This window comes from Triticum dicoccoides, chromosome 5B, assembly GCF_002162155.2.
Source record: "Triticum dicoccoides isolate Atlit2015 ecotype Zavitan chromosome 5B, WEW_v2.0, whole genome shotgun sequence".
Classification (NCBI taxonomy): domain Eukaryota; kingdom Viridiplantae; phylum Streptophyta; class Magnoliopsida; order Poales; family Poaceae; genus Triticum; species Triticum dicoccoides.
The window spans coordinates 437658391-437672523 of record NC_041389.1 but is presented as its reverse complement, the minus strand read 5'-3'; the positions used below and the strand labels follow the sequence as shown (position 1 = coordinate 437672523).

Sequence of the window (14133 nt, the reverse complement as noted above, 5' to 3'; positions counted from 1 at the left end):
ACATCAGCAGGGGTGACACCTTCACCAGTTTTTGGAACGCCGTTCTTGACAACATACCAGAGGTCGACATCAATGGCTTCAAGATGCATGCGCATCTTATTCTTCCAGTAGGGATATTCAGTTCCATCGAACACGGGGCAAGAAGCGGAGACTTTGATTATCCCTGCAGTCGACATAGCTAAACTCCAGGTGGTTAAACCGAATCACATAGAACAAGGGAGTACCTCGCTCTGATACCAATTGAAAGTGCTAGTTATCGACTAGAGGAGGGGTGAATAGGCGATTCTTATCAAAGTCTTCAAAACGTGGAAGTTTCGAAGACAAACAATAGAAATGACCTAATTGATATGCAGCGGAAGATAAACTACAACAAGCAAGCCATAGTCAAGTATGCAATAGTATTAACGTACGAAGACTAATAGCAGCTAGGTAGTAAGGATCAGGATGGAAGATAGTATGAAGCCAATCAACAATAGTAGTCAAACATTAAAGTCAAACAGATAAGACAGATAAGCAATGACTTCATGAAGACAAACTCAAAGTAAATGAGGGAAGGGATAGAACCAGTCACTTGTTGAAGACACAGGATTTGTTGGACCAGTTCCAGTTGCGGTGACAACTGTACGTCTGGTTAGGGAGGCTGACATTCAACTCAGAAGACCGTGTCTTCACCTTATTCCCCTTGAGCTAAGGACACACAGTCCTCGCCCAATCACTCTGATAAGTCTTCAAGGTAGACTTCCGAACCTTCACAGACTTTGTTCACCGGCAATCCACAATGACTCTTGGATGCTCAGAACGTGACGCCTAACCGGCTGGAGGATACACAGTCCTCAAGTGTAATAAGTCTTCAGGTCACACAGACAGAAAGACTTCAGTGATGCCTAACACTCTTTGGCTCTGGGTGTTTGGGCTTTGTCCTCGCAAGGATTTCTCTCTCAAAGGCTTCGAGGTGGGTTGCTCTCAAAACGACAAAAGTCGTAAACTAACTCTGAGCAACCACCAATTTATGGTGTAGGGGGTGGGCTATTTATAGCCACAAGGCAACCCGACCTGATATGTTCGAATTGACCCTGGGTCACTAAGGAACTGACACGTGTTCCAACGGTCAGATTTCAAACACACACGGCAACTTTACTTGGGCTACAAGCAAAGCTGACTCATCCAGCTCTGGATAAGATTTGCTCTCATTGTCTTCGCTCGAAGACATAGGATTTGGGTTGAGCATCACTTCAGTCACTCTGACTTAGTTCACTTGGACCCCACTTAACAGTACGGTGGTTCCTATGACTCAACAAAGAAGAAAAGGAAACAACGAAACAACTCAGTCTTCGCCCTCCATAGTCTTCACTCAATGTCTTCTGATGTCATAGACTTGTGTGTGAATATCTTCACACACCACCATTGTCTTCAATGTCTTCATACATTTTTAGGGGTCATCTCCGGTAGGTAAACCGAATCAATGAGGGACACTTCCTGCGTTATCCTGCAATTCTCACAAACGCATTAGTCCCTCAACCAACTTTGTCGTCAATACTCCAAAACCAACTAGGGGTGGCACTAGATGCACTTACACATGGCTTGTCCATTTTTTATGTCATTGCTATGCTAGATCATTGCACATCCCGGTACACCGCCGGAGGCATTCATATAGAGTCATATCTTTGTTCTAGTATTGAGTTGTAATATTGAGTTGTAAGTAAATAAAAGTGTGATGATCATCATTATTAGAACATTGTCCCATGTGAGGTTATCAAAATAAAAGTGGCCAAAGAAGCCCTAAAAAAAGAAGAGAGAGGCCAAAGAAGGCTACAAAAAAAAGAGAAAACAAAAAAATGAGAGAAAAGAGAGAAGGGGCAATGTTACTATCCTTTTACCACACTTGTGCTTCAGAGTAGCACCATGTTCTTCATATAGAGAGTCTCTTGAGTTATCACTTTCATATACTAGTGGGAATTTTCATTATAGAACTTGGCTTGTATATTCCGATGATGGGCTTCCTCAAATGCCCGAGGTCTTCATGAGCAAGCAAGTTGGATGCACACCCACTTAGTTTCAGTTTGAGCTTTCATACACTTATAGCTCTAGTGCATCCGTTGCATGGCCATCCCTACTCCTCGCATTGACATCAATTGATGGGAATCTCCATAGCCCGTTGATTAGTCGCGTCGATGTGAGACTTTCTCCCTTTTTGTCTTCTCCACACAACCTCCACCATTATACTCTATTCCACCTATAGTGCTATATCCATGGCTTGCACTCATGTATTGCGTGAGGGTTGAAAATGTTGAAGCGTGTTAAAAAGTATGAACCAATTGCTTGTTGGAGATTAGTTGTACTTGTTGGCCAGGACACCATCTTCGACTGTATTGACTTTCCAAGGGTATGAGATAAATGGGAATACATTTTAGGCCTATAGGCCCAAGATAAAAAGAGCACCAACCAGAACAGTGGTGTCCGCTTTGATGCAGCAAACACCAATAGGGCAAAGGACACATATTATGGTTACATAGAGGAGATATGGGAACTTGACTATGGACATGAATTTAAGGTACCTTTGTTTTGGTGCAAATGGGTTAATCTGTCAGGAGGCAGGGTATAGGTAGACCCATAGTATGGAATGACAATAGTGGATCTCAAGAATCTTGGGTACACAAACGAACCATTCGTCCTAGCCAATGATGTGGCGCGGGTTTTCTATGTGAAGGACATGTCCACAAAACCGAAAAAAAGAAAAGATAAGGATGCGAATACATCATACGATGAGCCAAAGTGCCACATAGTTCTTTCAGGGAAAATAAACATCGTGGGCGTGGAGGACAAGATAGACATGTCAGAAGATTATGAAAAATTTCATGAAGTTACTCCTTTCACATTGAAGACTGACCCAAGCATCCTGTTAAATGATGAATATTATCCATAGTTATGGCGCAATAAGCAAGGGACACACGCGAAGAAATAGTTTTACACCCCAAAAGATCCCACTCTAGGATGTGACCGGCTTCACCGCCATCACTTTCTCACTAGTGTGAGTTTCCAGACTTGTAGCTACAAAGTGCCACTTCGGACAAACTGGAGGGAATCTTTGTAAGAGCTAGCTAGGGCATTTTGGCATTTGAAACATGATTTTATAATAATTATTTATTAATTTATGAAATTTCAATTATTCATATCCTTTTAGTGCTTTAATTATATAGAGGAGTTAACCCTCGCCAGTTGTAGTGATTTCAGTCCCATGTTTTGCAAGGTTGATCATACGCGGTTACTCCCGGTTGGTGGCTCCATATAAAATAACAAGGTTAATATATGCATGGCTTAAACGTCTTGACATAGATGAACACAGCAGAAGCATCAGAGATGATAAGAGAGAAATGTTGTATGGCATAAAGTTGGAGGTACTATGTGGTTTCTCTAATCGAAGGACCCCTTATGACGAGCCAAGTCTAGATGAGGATCAGTTCTCTGGTCGCTTTCTGGTGAAACTGAGGACAACATATCAGATGGCCATTCTCGAAAAATAACCATGAAGAGATGGCCATTCTCGAGAAATAACCATGATCCAAGTTTACCTAACATGTAAGTATGTTGGGTTATACCCAAAGGGCTTTAGATTCCGGAAGAAAGATTTTGACAGCATTGATCGCCTTGTGTCATATTTTCAAAAACATATTGACAAACCACCACCTGATGATGGCCCTTCAATGCAAAATGTTGCGGCAATGGTGCCTATGAAAAATAACTTGATAGAACAATTTGTCACTCTCTGATGAAAATCTATATAATCAAACATTGCATCCATATAAGCATTCACTCTAGAAATCAAAATACAATTAATGAATAAAGCAATAAAGAAAACAATAAGAAAAAGCAAATAGAAAGCAAAACAAAACTTCAAGCAAATCCGAATAGAAACTCCTAAGGGCCGAAACTGTAGGACTTAACTATAAATAACAAAAATAGTTTTTGTCCTAAATAAAACTTAGCAGCAAAAAAATATTAAACTTATAACTTAATAGAAAAGTAAATCTAACATTATTAGGTTAACAGAAAATACTAAACTAAAACCTAGCTTTAGTCCCGGTTGGTGGCATCAACTGGGACTAAAGGCCTACGACACATTTTCACACCCGTATTAGTCCCACCTCGCCAAGTGATGAGCTAGTCGACCACCTTAATTAAATATTCGGGTCATCCAGAAGGGATAACCTTCTGACATCATTGCATCCTTTGTTAAGGATATTAACTCTTACTATGAATCTTCTACAAGATTCATAGTAAGGGTCTATCTCCTACACATAGGGAACATTGGTGTCGGCTTTTTCTGAACCACCATGTGTCTATGCATCAAAATAAATTAGGTTAACAAAAAGTATTAGGTTAAACTAATAACTTAACAGAAAAGAAAATATAACATTATTAAGTTAACAAAAAGTATTTTATAATATTCTTCAATGCCAAAAATAATCAACTAGAAAGCTTTTATAAAACTCTAGTTATGATCAAAATAATATTAACTTAAAATTATATAAAAATTATCCAACTAAAATTTTCATAAAGTATTTTTTCTTAAAAACTTTAATAGCAAAAAGAATTAAATGAAAACTAGGCATGTATGCATATGTTTAAAAGAACACTAAAACTAAAATATCCTAAAAAGGTATAAAACCAAAAATAGGCAAAGGGGCTTTAGTCCAGGTTCCAACCGGGACTAAAGGCTGCCTTTAGTCCCGGTTGGAGCCACCAACCTGGACTAAAGCCCTGGGGTATATAACCGCGGCATTCTTCCTCCCCCAACATTTCTCCATTTTCAATCTTTCGTGTGATGCCCTACCCCGACGTCGAACACGCCGCCGCCAGGCTGCCGCGACGCCTGCCCCAACGCCCTATCCTGATGCCCTTTTGTCGATGCCCTTCCCCGATGCCGAGCATGCTGCACGCTGCCCGCCCTGCCCCACGACGCCCTCGCCGATGCCCTGCCCCGACGCCCCCTCCTCGCTATGAGCACCCCCGCTCCTCGCCCTCCTATTCCCACTGCAGTTGGTCGACGCCGCCCGCACTCCGGCCACCGCTCATATATTTTTTGTTAATTATAGACTTGAACAACAATATCAAACTAGCGGCAACTCTTTTTTGTGTGTCCATGGCAAATCTATTATATAGAAGATGGCGTTTTTTAGTTTGACATCCATTGGCAGAATGTTTTTATTTATTTATTGCTTAGCAATTTCACATATTTGGCAGTTGCGTTGATCTACAGAGTTATTTATTGCCATGGCAAATCTATTATAGAGACCATGGCAATGTATGTTAATTTAGGCACAAATATAATGCTCAGAATAGCGGCAACTCTTTTTTGGGTATCTACAACAAATATATTATATGGACCATGGCACATTTTGTCTAACTACCTACGACAAAATCTTCATCCACTACATTCTTGTCATTTTTAGCACAATCGCAAGTAGGGCCATACACGTGTGGTGAAATTATATATATATATATATATATATATATATATATATATATATATATATATATATATATATATATATATATATATATATATATATATATATATATATATATACAGGTGGTGCTTGCGGGAGGAGGCCCCGACGATCGCCAAAGGAGTCCCTGACGATCGCCAATGACGAGTCCCTGATGATCGCCGGAGGAGTCCCTGACGATCGCCAGATCGGAGGAGTCCCCGGCGATCCTTGGTGATGACTCCGCGGTCGTCGATTGCCGGAGGAGTCCCCAACTATCGCCGGTGATGAGTCCCCGACGGTTGCCGAAGGAGTCCCCGATGTTAAGTGCTAAGGAAAGGGGGGCGGCCAGAGAGCTCACCGCGGGGAGGGGGCCCCGACGATCACCGGTGAGGAGGCCCCGACGATTGCTGGAGGAGTCCCCGATGTTAAGGAAAGGGGCCGGCCGGAGATGGATGAGATGAGATGGATATGGCTGAATTTGTTTTTTGACTTTTGTGTAGTTTTACTAGGTTTTTAGATACATATACTCAATGTGATAGATAGATGTTTTGTGAAGATGAGATGGGATGGAAGAGAAATTTTTTTTGTTTTTTTTGATAGAGAAATAAATGTTAAAATTTGCATATGATGAGTGGTTACTTCATCATGATGGTCTTGCTACAACAAAATGAAGAACAAAATTGTGGTGACCTAATTTTTTTCACTCGGTGGAATTACATGATTTGTGGTGTTGCATCTCCGTGGAGTGATCGTCGACGTTGGAGTTGTTGATCCCTGATCGTCCCTCCTTTGTTCGACAAAAGGTGTCCAGTTGTTGTATAAACATAACCCCGATAACTTCGGTATAACTTCGGTGCAACGCTGCCCCCGCTATCTGAGCCACGGCCATTTAATTCCCCTCGGGCTTATATATTTTTGTGAACATAAAATTTTCGGTAACATGTATGTGTTTGATCACCGCGGGCTTATATAGTTGATTGGACTTTGGAGTGCATATTTAGTCGAGTCCAACATCAATATTAGTGAATGATTTCAAATTGCTCGGCACCGCGGAGAGTTGTGAGAGGAGATTTCCCTTTGATTTTGAGGCATATGAAAACATGATTTGCTCGTTGGACAGGCATGAGAGAGGCGGTCCGCAAAGTATCCTCTCCCGAAAGATAGGATGACTCATCAGATATGATTCTAGATAATGTCCAATGCCTCATATCACGAACATAGTTATATTGAATAATTGACTTTCATATAAATGAAGCATAAAAGTTTAGCAAACAGTTTAGCAATCACTTAAAAAATTTCATGTTGTAGGAGTACATGTAAAAATTTCAGAGTTGTTCATTGAATTAGAAATTTTCATGTAGTTCATTGACTTAGACATGTGGGGGGGAGGCGTTAAAACATAACCCCGATAAATTCAGTATAACTTCAACATGAGGGGGGTCGTTAAAACATAACCCCGATAACTTCGGTATAACTTTGACATGAGGCGGGAGGAGGCCCGACGATCGTCGGAGGAGTCTTCCCCGATGATCGACATGAATAAACTTTGTACATGTGTTTGGTGCATTTTCATGTCTATTTGCTACTGGTATTTAATGAATAAACTTTGTTTACACTTGCTGAAAAACTGCTAAGTCTGAAACTGACTGTTATAAAACTTGTCAATTTTGCACGATGTTCGCCACTAATCCATTGCTCATATGCATATGAATCCTTCTTGTGATTTGGTCTATGTAATTTTTACTTTGATGCCATGCCCTTTGTTTCCATGTAAAGTTGTTGTAGCATGACTCAATCTTGCTCTCAAGTTGTCATCATAATGTTATTGTTTTGCATTCCCAGATTTCATTAAGTCTGAAAAACTTGTCAACTCACAGATCCATGTTGTAATATTTGCAGAAATTATGGAACACGACAGAGACTTAGAAAAAGAAGAGGTGTTGGAGGAAATAATCCGCGACGGCTCCGGTGATCGTGGAGGGAGAAGATTGCGGCTCCGGCGGTGTTGGAGCCTTAACTGTTGCAAAGTCCGGCAAGGTATATTAGTTAAGCCTATGCTCTGACTATATGCATTAATTGACTTGTATGTACATATATTAACGCTTCTTTCTTCTTTTAGCCCTCTGGATCAAGCCAACCTTTTGTAAAGAGACAGGGCCCAAAGAAAAGGTTGGGTGAGAATGAAAGGTTCATGATCAAAGAAATCGTTGCAGATGGCAAACCGACTGCTCCCAAGCGGACCGCAGACTGATTTACAAGTCAGTGTGGAGTTGTTGTTAGGGACATTATCCCGATCAGCATTCAAGAATGGAATAAGCCAAAGGCTGATGATGAAGTTTCTTATGTCAATGATAGATCCAAAGATGAGCTTTGGAATACGCTCATGACAAATTTCAGCCTACCACCAAAGGTGGATCCAAATAACAATGTTATAGAGCAAAAAGTCAAGGCGTGGGCTCTTAAGAAGATGGCTGAACAATTCAAGAACTGGAAGAAAAGATTGCACAAAAAGTTTGTCCTAAAAGAGAAGACTCCAACATTCACCGGTCAATATGAGAAGATAAAAGATCACTGGCCCGCATTTGTGGCATACAAGACATCGGAGAAAGGTAAGAAAAGGTCACAGATAAATAAGCAAAATGCTGTAAATAAGGAATATCACCATGTTACGGGGTCAAGTGGCTATAGGTTGCCTGGCCTAAGTGGTACAAAGCTGAGAACGACCTGCTTGATAAAGGCATCCATCCAGAGACATTGAACTGGCCCGAACAGGACTTGGTTCTTCGGGCATGGGCGAACTTTGCACCCAAAAACAGGGAAGTGTGTTTATACAAAAGCTCACCTTGCAACACCCGTCAAAATGATTCAGGAAGCAATCCAGGTTATCCAGGAAGGGAAGTTCCACCCCGACAGACAGAAGGATGAGATGTCACGTGCCCTCGGGAATCCCGAACACCCTGGACAAACACGAGGCACATCAGGCTCCGTTCCGTGGAAGCTACGGTTTCCCGACAATAGTGACACATATAGAAGCCGAGGGAGAAAGAAGAAAGAGGAAGCAGACCGGCTGCAGAAGATAGAATAAATAGTAGCGTCGCAGCAGAAGAAAATAGATGAACTTACCAGCCAGCGAGCTACCGGCTCATAATCCTAGCGGCATGAAGATACTTCATTAGATACTACCCATGGAGGTACCCCATCATCTCAGTGAAAAAGCAGTGTGGCTTCCACGTAGCTCGTGCGGCCGCCCATAGATGATATCACGGCTCCTTGCTACCCCGCGGATGATATCACAGAGAAGAAACATTGTGATCTATATGCGAAATGCATGAACATAACCTTGAAGGTGGCGGTCGGCTATGCCTTACCTCGTGGACCTGATGAAACTTACCATTGCTCTCCAATTCCAGATGGCTATGCTGTTGTCGGGGTGGATGAAGTTACCAACGGATTTGAGCAGCTAGAGCTTGAGTACCCTACAGGTGAAGGGGAGAGTCATCTGGGAGATTTCATAAGGACTACCATTCTATGGATAAAGGAACACATCGTGCTTCCACACTGGACGCTGCATTAGCAGACTCCTCACAGTCAAGCTCTATCTCCGCTGCCTCAGCCGTCTTTGCCGTGTCAGCACGCTCGGGGACCTCAATTGTCTCCGCCGCGTCAGCGAACTTCGCCAGAGAAGGGCCCTCAGCAGAATCTGCTGCGTTAGATGACTCCACCTCCTCCGCCGCCTCAGCACCGGCGGAAGAGATCCGCCGCCGCTCCGGTGGCTAGTAGTACAACAACAAAGAAATCCAGAGCATGTAGCGTCAAGAAGGCTCCTGCCAAGTTAGCATACGACATGACTGAGGAGGAAACCAAGGAGTTTGTGGCTGCCAACGTGAAACGCCAGCTTGCGCAGAAACGGCGCAAGCAATAGGAGAAAATAGATCCGGTAAAAGCGAGGCGCTGTCTGAAAAACATTACGAAACCACCGCCGCCTCCGCTGCTATCAGACTATGACTGCTCTATTGTAATGTCATATAGAGATCCACGGCAGCGTTCGGGAAGTACTAGCAGTAGTACAAGGGGAAAACAATTCCCCAGCTCGGCGAACAGAAAAACCAATCGTGCCCCCCGCTCAAGGTGTTTGCCGATATTGCTAATGATCCGGGGGTAGCGGTCGCTGATCCTGGTTTCACTCTTGGTGATTACTTAGGTGATGAGGTACAGTTCGAAATGGCTGAGTTAGCCTTTAGATTCGAGCATGGGAAGCCTCTTGTCAGAGCTGAGGATCTCCCGCATCTACCAACGATGATGCAAAGATTGCATGACTGGTACTTGGAAGCCTCAAAGGCAAGGGGCCGACTATATCATTGCGGGGGTTAAAGATGAGGATTACTTCAATGGAGACGAGGAGATTTAAGTTCAACTTGAAGAATTATTTCAGTTATACAATCAAGACGCCATCGACAAATCTGTCGTCAGTTGCTATTGTTTGTAAGTATCATTTCTGTAATTAGTTCTCTAGCTCAACCCGTTCATTGCATGTATAAGATCCCCGAATGCAAAAGAGGACAAATCTAGGACATTGGATTCATTAACCCAAATACTATTCATGAAACTACGGTAAAATGGAACGCCAAGGATGCAGAGAAGATCTTGCTAAGGGCGTTAATTCAACAACAAACCAAAAGGGAAATACTATTTCCTTACAACTTCCAGTGAGTATTATACTATCTTGTACACACCATTCTGTTTCGCTTACTCGATGTTAAGTGTAATTGATGAGTTATGCGTGCGCAGGTTCCACTTTATTTTGCTAGTCATTCAGCTTGACGCAGGAAAAGTACTTCTTATGGACTCGTTATGTAAAGACATGGAGATGTGGGCGGACCTGAGAAAAATGCTCCAGAGGTAAATTCAATTATTATCGCACTATATCTGCAATTTTCGTTCATTTCCTGATATCAAGTAATTAATAACTTCTTTATTCATTTTCTTTGTCGGGCAGGGTTTGGAAAGAGTTCACCAAAAGAAAACTAGGGGTGAATGGAGAGAGGAGCTGTGATTTCAACAACTCAGTGTAAGCAGTACTAGCTAGGTCCGAGCATCTCTTTGATTGTAGTTTCAATACCACTATCATGCTTGATTATTATTTTAAATGAACACTATTCTCGTAAAGTGCTCGAGGCAGGGATCCGGGAATAACTTATGTGGATACTACGCTTGCGAGTTCATTAGCCAGACGACCTCTGAGACGGGCAGATTTTTGGAAAAACTTGAAGTACGTAAACAATATTCACAAAATTATTTTATTATATCAATTGTGTTGAGTATATATATTAATCCCCTTCTTTAGATTAGATCGAATGGAAGCGGGGCGAACTCCTACCAAAGGCTCGCATACAAGCAATTCAAGAGGAATTGGTGGGATTCTTTAAGAGATCATAGCTAAAACCGGAGAATACCATCGAGAATTGGTAGTGAATGTTGGTAATTAGATATTATGGATCGTAAGAGATGTTACATTGTATATATGCATGAACATGTACTATACGTAGTAGCGTCGAATAGATATATGAAAACTTGTTGTTCGACCAAGCATGAAGAAAGAGAGGTCACTTCTCTCTATATTCATGGCGATTTGTGTAATGGTTCCTTCATTGCTATATGTAGTAGCTAGCGTCGAGTTGAATGGAAAACCTAAAATAAAAACGAAAACCCTAATGTAAAAGAATTGAATGGTAAACACAAAAAGAAAAGGGGGAAACACAATATGAAACCCCTAAACCCTCCAAAATCCTAAACCCCTCATTTCAAAAAATAAACACAGCGCTTGGTAGGTGCTGACGCGTGGTTGCCTTTGTTACCAACCGGGACTAAAGATCCTCCTGTCTAGACGCCCGCCAGCGGCCACGTGGAGCTCCTTAAGTCCCGGTTCGTAACACAACCGGGACTATAAGTGGGGGCTTTTAGTCCCGGTTGTAGAAGCGGGACTAAAGGCCCTTAGGAATCAGGACCAATGCCCTGTTTTCTACTAATGGTTGCTCCCCGGAAATAGGCGTAGAGATCCTAAACCTCCATGATTCGATGTCTACATCAACATGGAGTAGCATAGCACCAACTGTTTGTATCACGGGGAAAATGTTCTTCAAACCTCCTTGTGTCTGCAATCTCCTAATCCTACCTCTTATTTATGCAAGTTTCAATTTTGTCTCCTCACTCTTGTAGGTTTGCAATGTAGAAAGTCTTAGACAACCGCTAGCTAAGTTTAAAATTTGCCAATAACTTAAAATTGAGAAGAAAAAATCTCCTAGGTTTTGCTTGTAGTCTATTAACCCTCCTCTAGACATACTAAATGATATCGACGTCCGGCGTCGGTGCACACTCGTAAGCTGGCTCACCCTCTGTTCAAGCCTTGTGGACTTGGAGCAACCACACGTAACCGATTCCATTTGTGAAGAGATTCATGGCCGGATGATGCGTGCATGCCCACAGAGAGAGGCTGGGAGGGTACGAAGGCGAGCTGGAAAGTTAATGATGTACACCTCTCACCACCAATCGAACGCTAACAGTAGTTCATCATGGACATTCCCATTAATCCAGATCGTGCATGGTGGCCCAGCCTGCATGCGATGCGAGGATGGACTACACTAGACGCATAGGTCGCCCCATGCCATGCATCTTGAAAGATGAACCGCCCCACACGCAGCACTGAAGATGATTGCCATTCGATCAGTTTCAGGACCAGAACCTGTCCAAGGGCGATGCTTGCATCCATCTGCCAACTGCCATGCTGGATTGATGCTGATCGATAGCTACTTACTATTATAACTGTTGTTGCTGCATATAATAACTTAAAGCTGAGAAAAATCACGCTCTAGCTAAGCTAGAACTCTGAAGTTTCTTGTACTTACAGTGAGGATATACTGCAGTGGTTCTGTAACAAGAACAATTGGTAATTAAGATCTAAAGTTCTAAACTGATTTGATTTTTTGCTGTGATCTGTTGTATTTTTACCTTTCTAGGCAACTGATCTGTCAACGACTCGCAGCAGGAATTCAGTCTCGTCCCAACTGAGAAGGGCAGAGGTAACTGTCCAGCATGGATGGATATGTACATTAAACTTGCTATATTACACATAATCTCTCTATGTATATTCCAATTTCGCCGAAAACTGATGTGACCTGCTCGCATGAGGGATTGAGGGTATCCAGAAAGAGAAGCAAAATAAGCGTCTGTTTGGGTCGCTGCATTGGAGTTGCTACTATACGGAAGACGAAGCACTGATCTCTTTACTTTGTTCACTTCATTCTCACTAGGAAAATGCTCAGCTCCGGTGCGCTGCCGTCGTCGTCGCCGCCACCGTCGCCTCCAACGCCACCCTCGTGGGGGTTGATCATGTAGAACGCCTCGGAGTCCTTGGAGCCGACGACGCGCTCGACGCGGGCGCGCACGTACGTGAGCTCCCCGTCGGGCCCCGCGGGCACGCCGCCGTCCTTCTCGGGCGCGGCCGGCAGCACGCCGGCGCCCATGGAGACGCCGCGGAGCAGGCGCATGACGTGGCGCTCGTCGTCGGAGGCGTCCTTGCGGCGGATGGAGTAGCCGGCCTTGCGGCCGTTGCAGAAGACGGCCCACACGTACTCCTCCACGAGCCGGCGGCGCGCGCTGCGGGTGTCGCTCTCCAGCGCGAGCTTGACCACCCCGGACGCGATCTCCTTGTGCAGCGCGCTGGTGAGCATGGGCAGCTCGATGAGGAACACCGGCGGCGCGCGGGTGTCCTCGTGGATGGCCAGGCTGACGCGGCCGCGCCGGTGGCCGAAGAGCGTCACCGTCGTCGCGTGGTCGGCGAGGAGCGCCCTGCTGTTGTGCCGGCCCAGCAGCGCCACCATCTTGCACCCCGACGAGAGCATCGGCATGAGCTTGAACATCTTGAAGATCCCTCCTCCATGCCCGCCTCCTTTGCCGTCGCCGCCGCCGCCACCGGCGCTGTCTGGGGTCTTGGTCCGGCGCCCGTTTGTGGACGGCCGGAGCAGCGACCGGAGACTGGGGCCGTCGATGAAAGACGGCATCGACGAGTGAGATAGAACCTGTACTTGGCGATCGAGTTGGTGCAGCGAGGCTTTTTTCTTAAGCAAAGGGGCTTCCCTTGTCGTGCGGATATATAGCCAGCCGGCCAGCCATAGGGACGAGGGAAAGAGGTTGGCTCGTCGTTATTGCGCTGTGTACCGTACCATCGTGGAGCCTGATCGAACTCATCGTTTACCTGCTGCTGCTTGGATCGGTCCGGGCGTCCCCTCTGCATCTGAGCGTGACCTGACATGCATTTCCATATAGTTCGATCCGTGCTCCTTGTACAATTCTTAGGTACACTTATGTTGTACTGACTACCGTCCACTGAGTACTCCCTCCGTTCGGGGTTAGCTGTCGTTGAAATGAGTGTATCTAAATGGATGTTGTACTGTATATAGTTGCTACCACAGAGTCGAGATGGATGACCCGGCGAATCATGAGTTATCGCCGATGATGTTTGATGCTCGCATATCACCGCCAGCACACCCACCGGCCCGGGAGATCTCCAAGCCATTGGTGGTACCGCCACGTTTCGCTGATGACGTGGACGAGGAAAGGAAGGGGCAGGAGGCCCTCACTTCCGTCT

The 14133-nt window shown here is 44.3% G+C and overlaps 1 protein-coding gene across 1 annotated transcript; it reads right to left on the bottom strand.

The window, feature by feature from the left end:
- Nucleotides 1–12562: 12562 nt before the first annotated feature.
- LOC119310225 (protein MIZU-KUSSEI 1-like) lies at nucleotides 12563–13618 on the bottom strand. Its single transcript, XM_037586042.1, has one exon. The coding sequence runs from the start codon at nucleotides 13544–13546 to the stop codon at nucleotides 12779–12781; it is 768 nt and encodes a 255-aa protein (XP_037441939.1). The 5' UTR covers nucleotides 13547–13618; the 3' UTR covers nucleotides 12563–12778.
- Nucleotides 13619–14133: the final 515 nt, after the last annotated feature.

Excerpts from the sequence above, each read along its gene's own strand:
- LOC119310225 (XM_037586042.1), bottom strand. The coding sequence starts at position 13,546 with ATGCCGTCTTTCATCGACGGCCCCAGTCTCCGGTCGCTGCTCCGGCCG.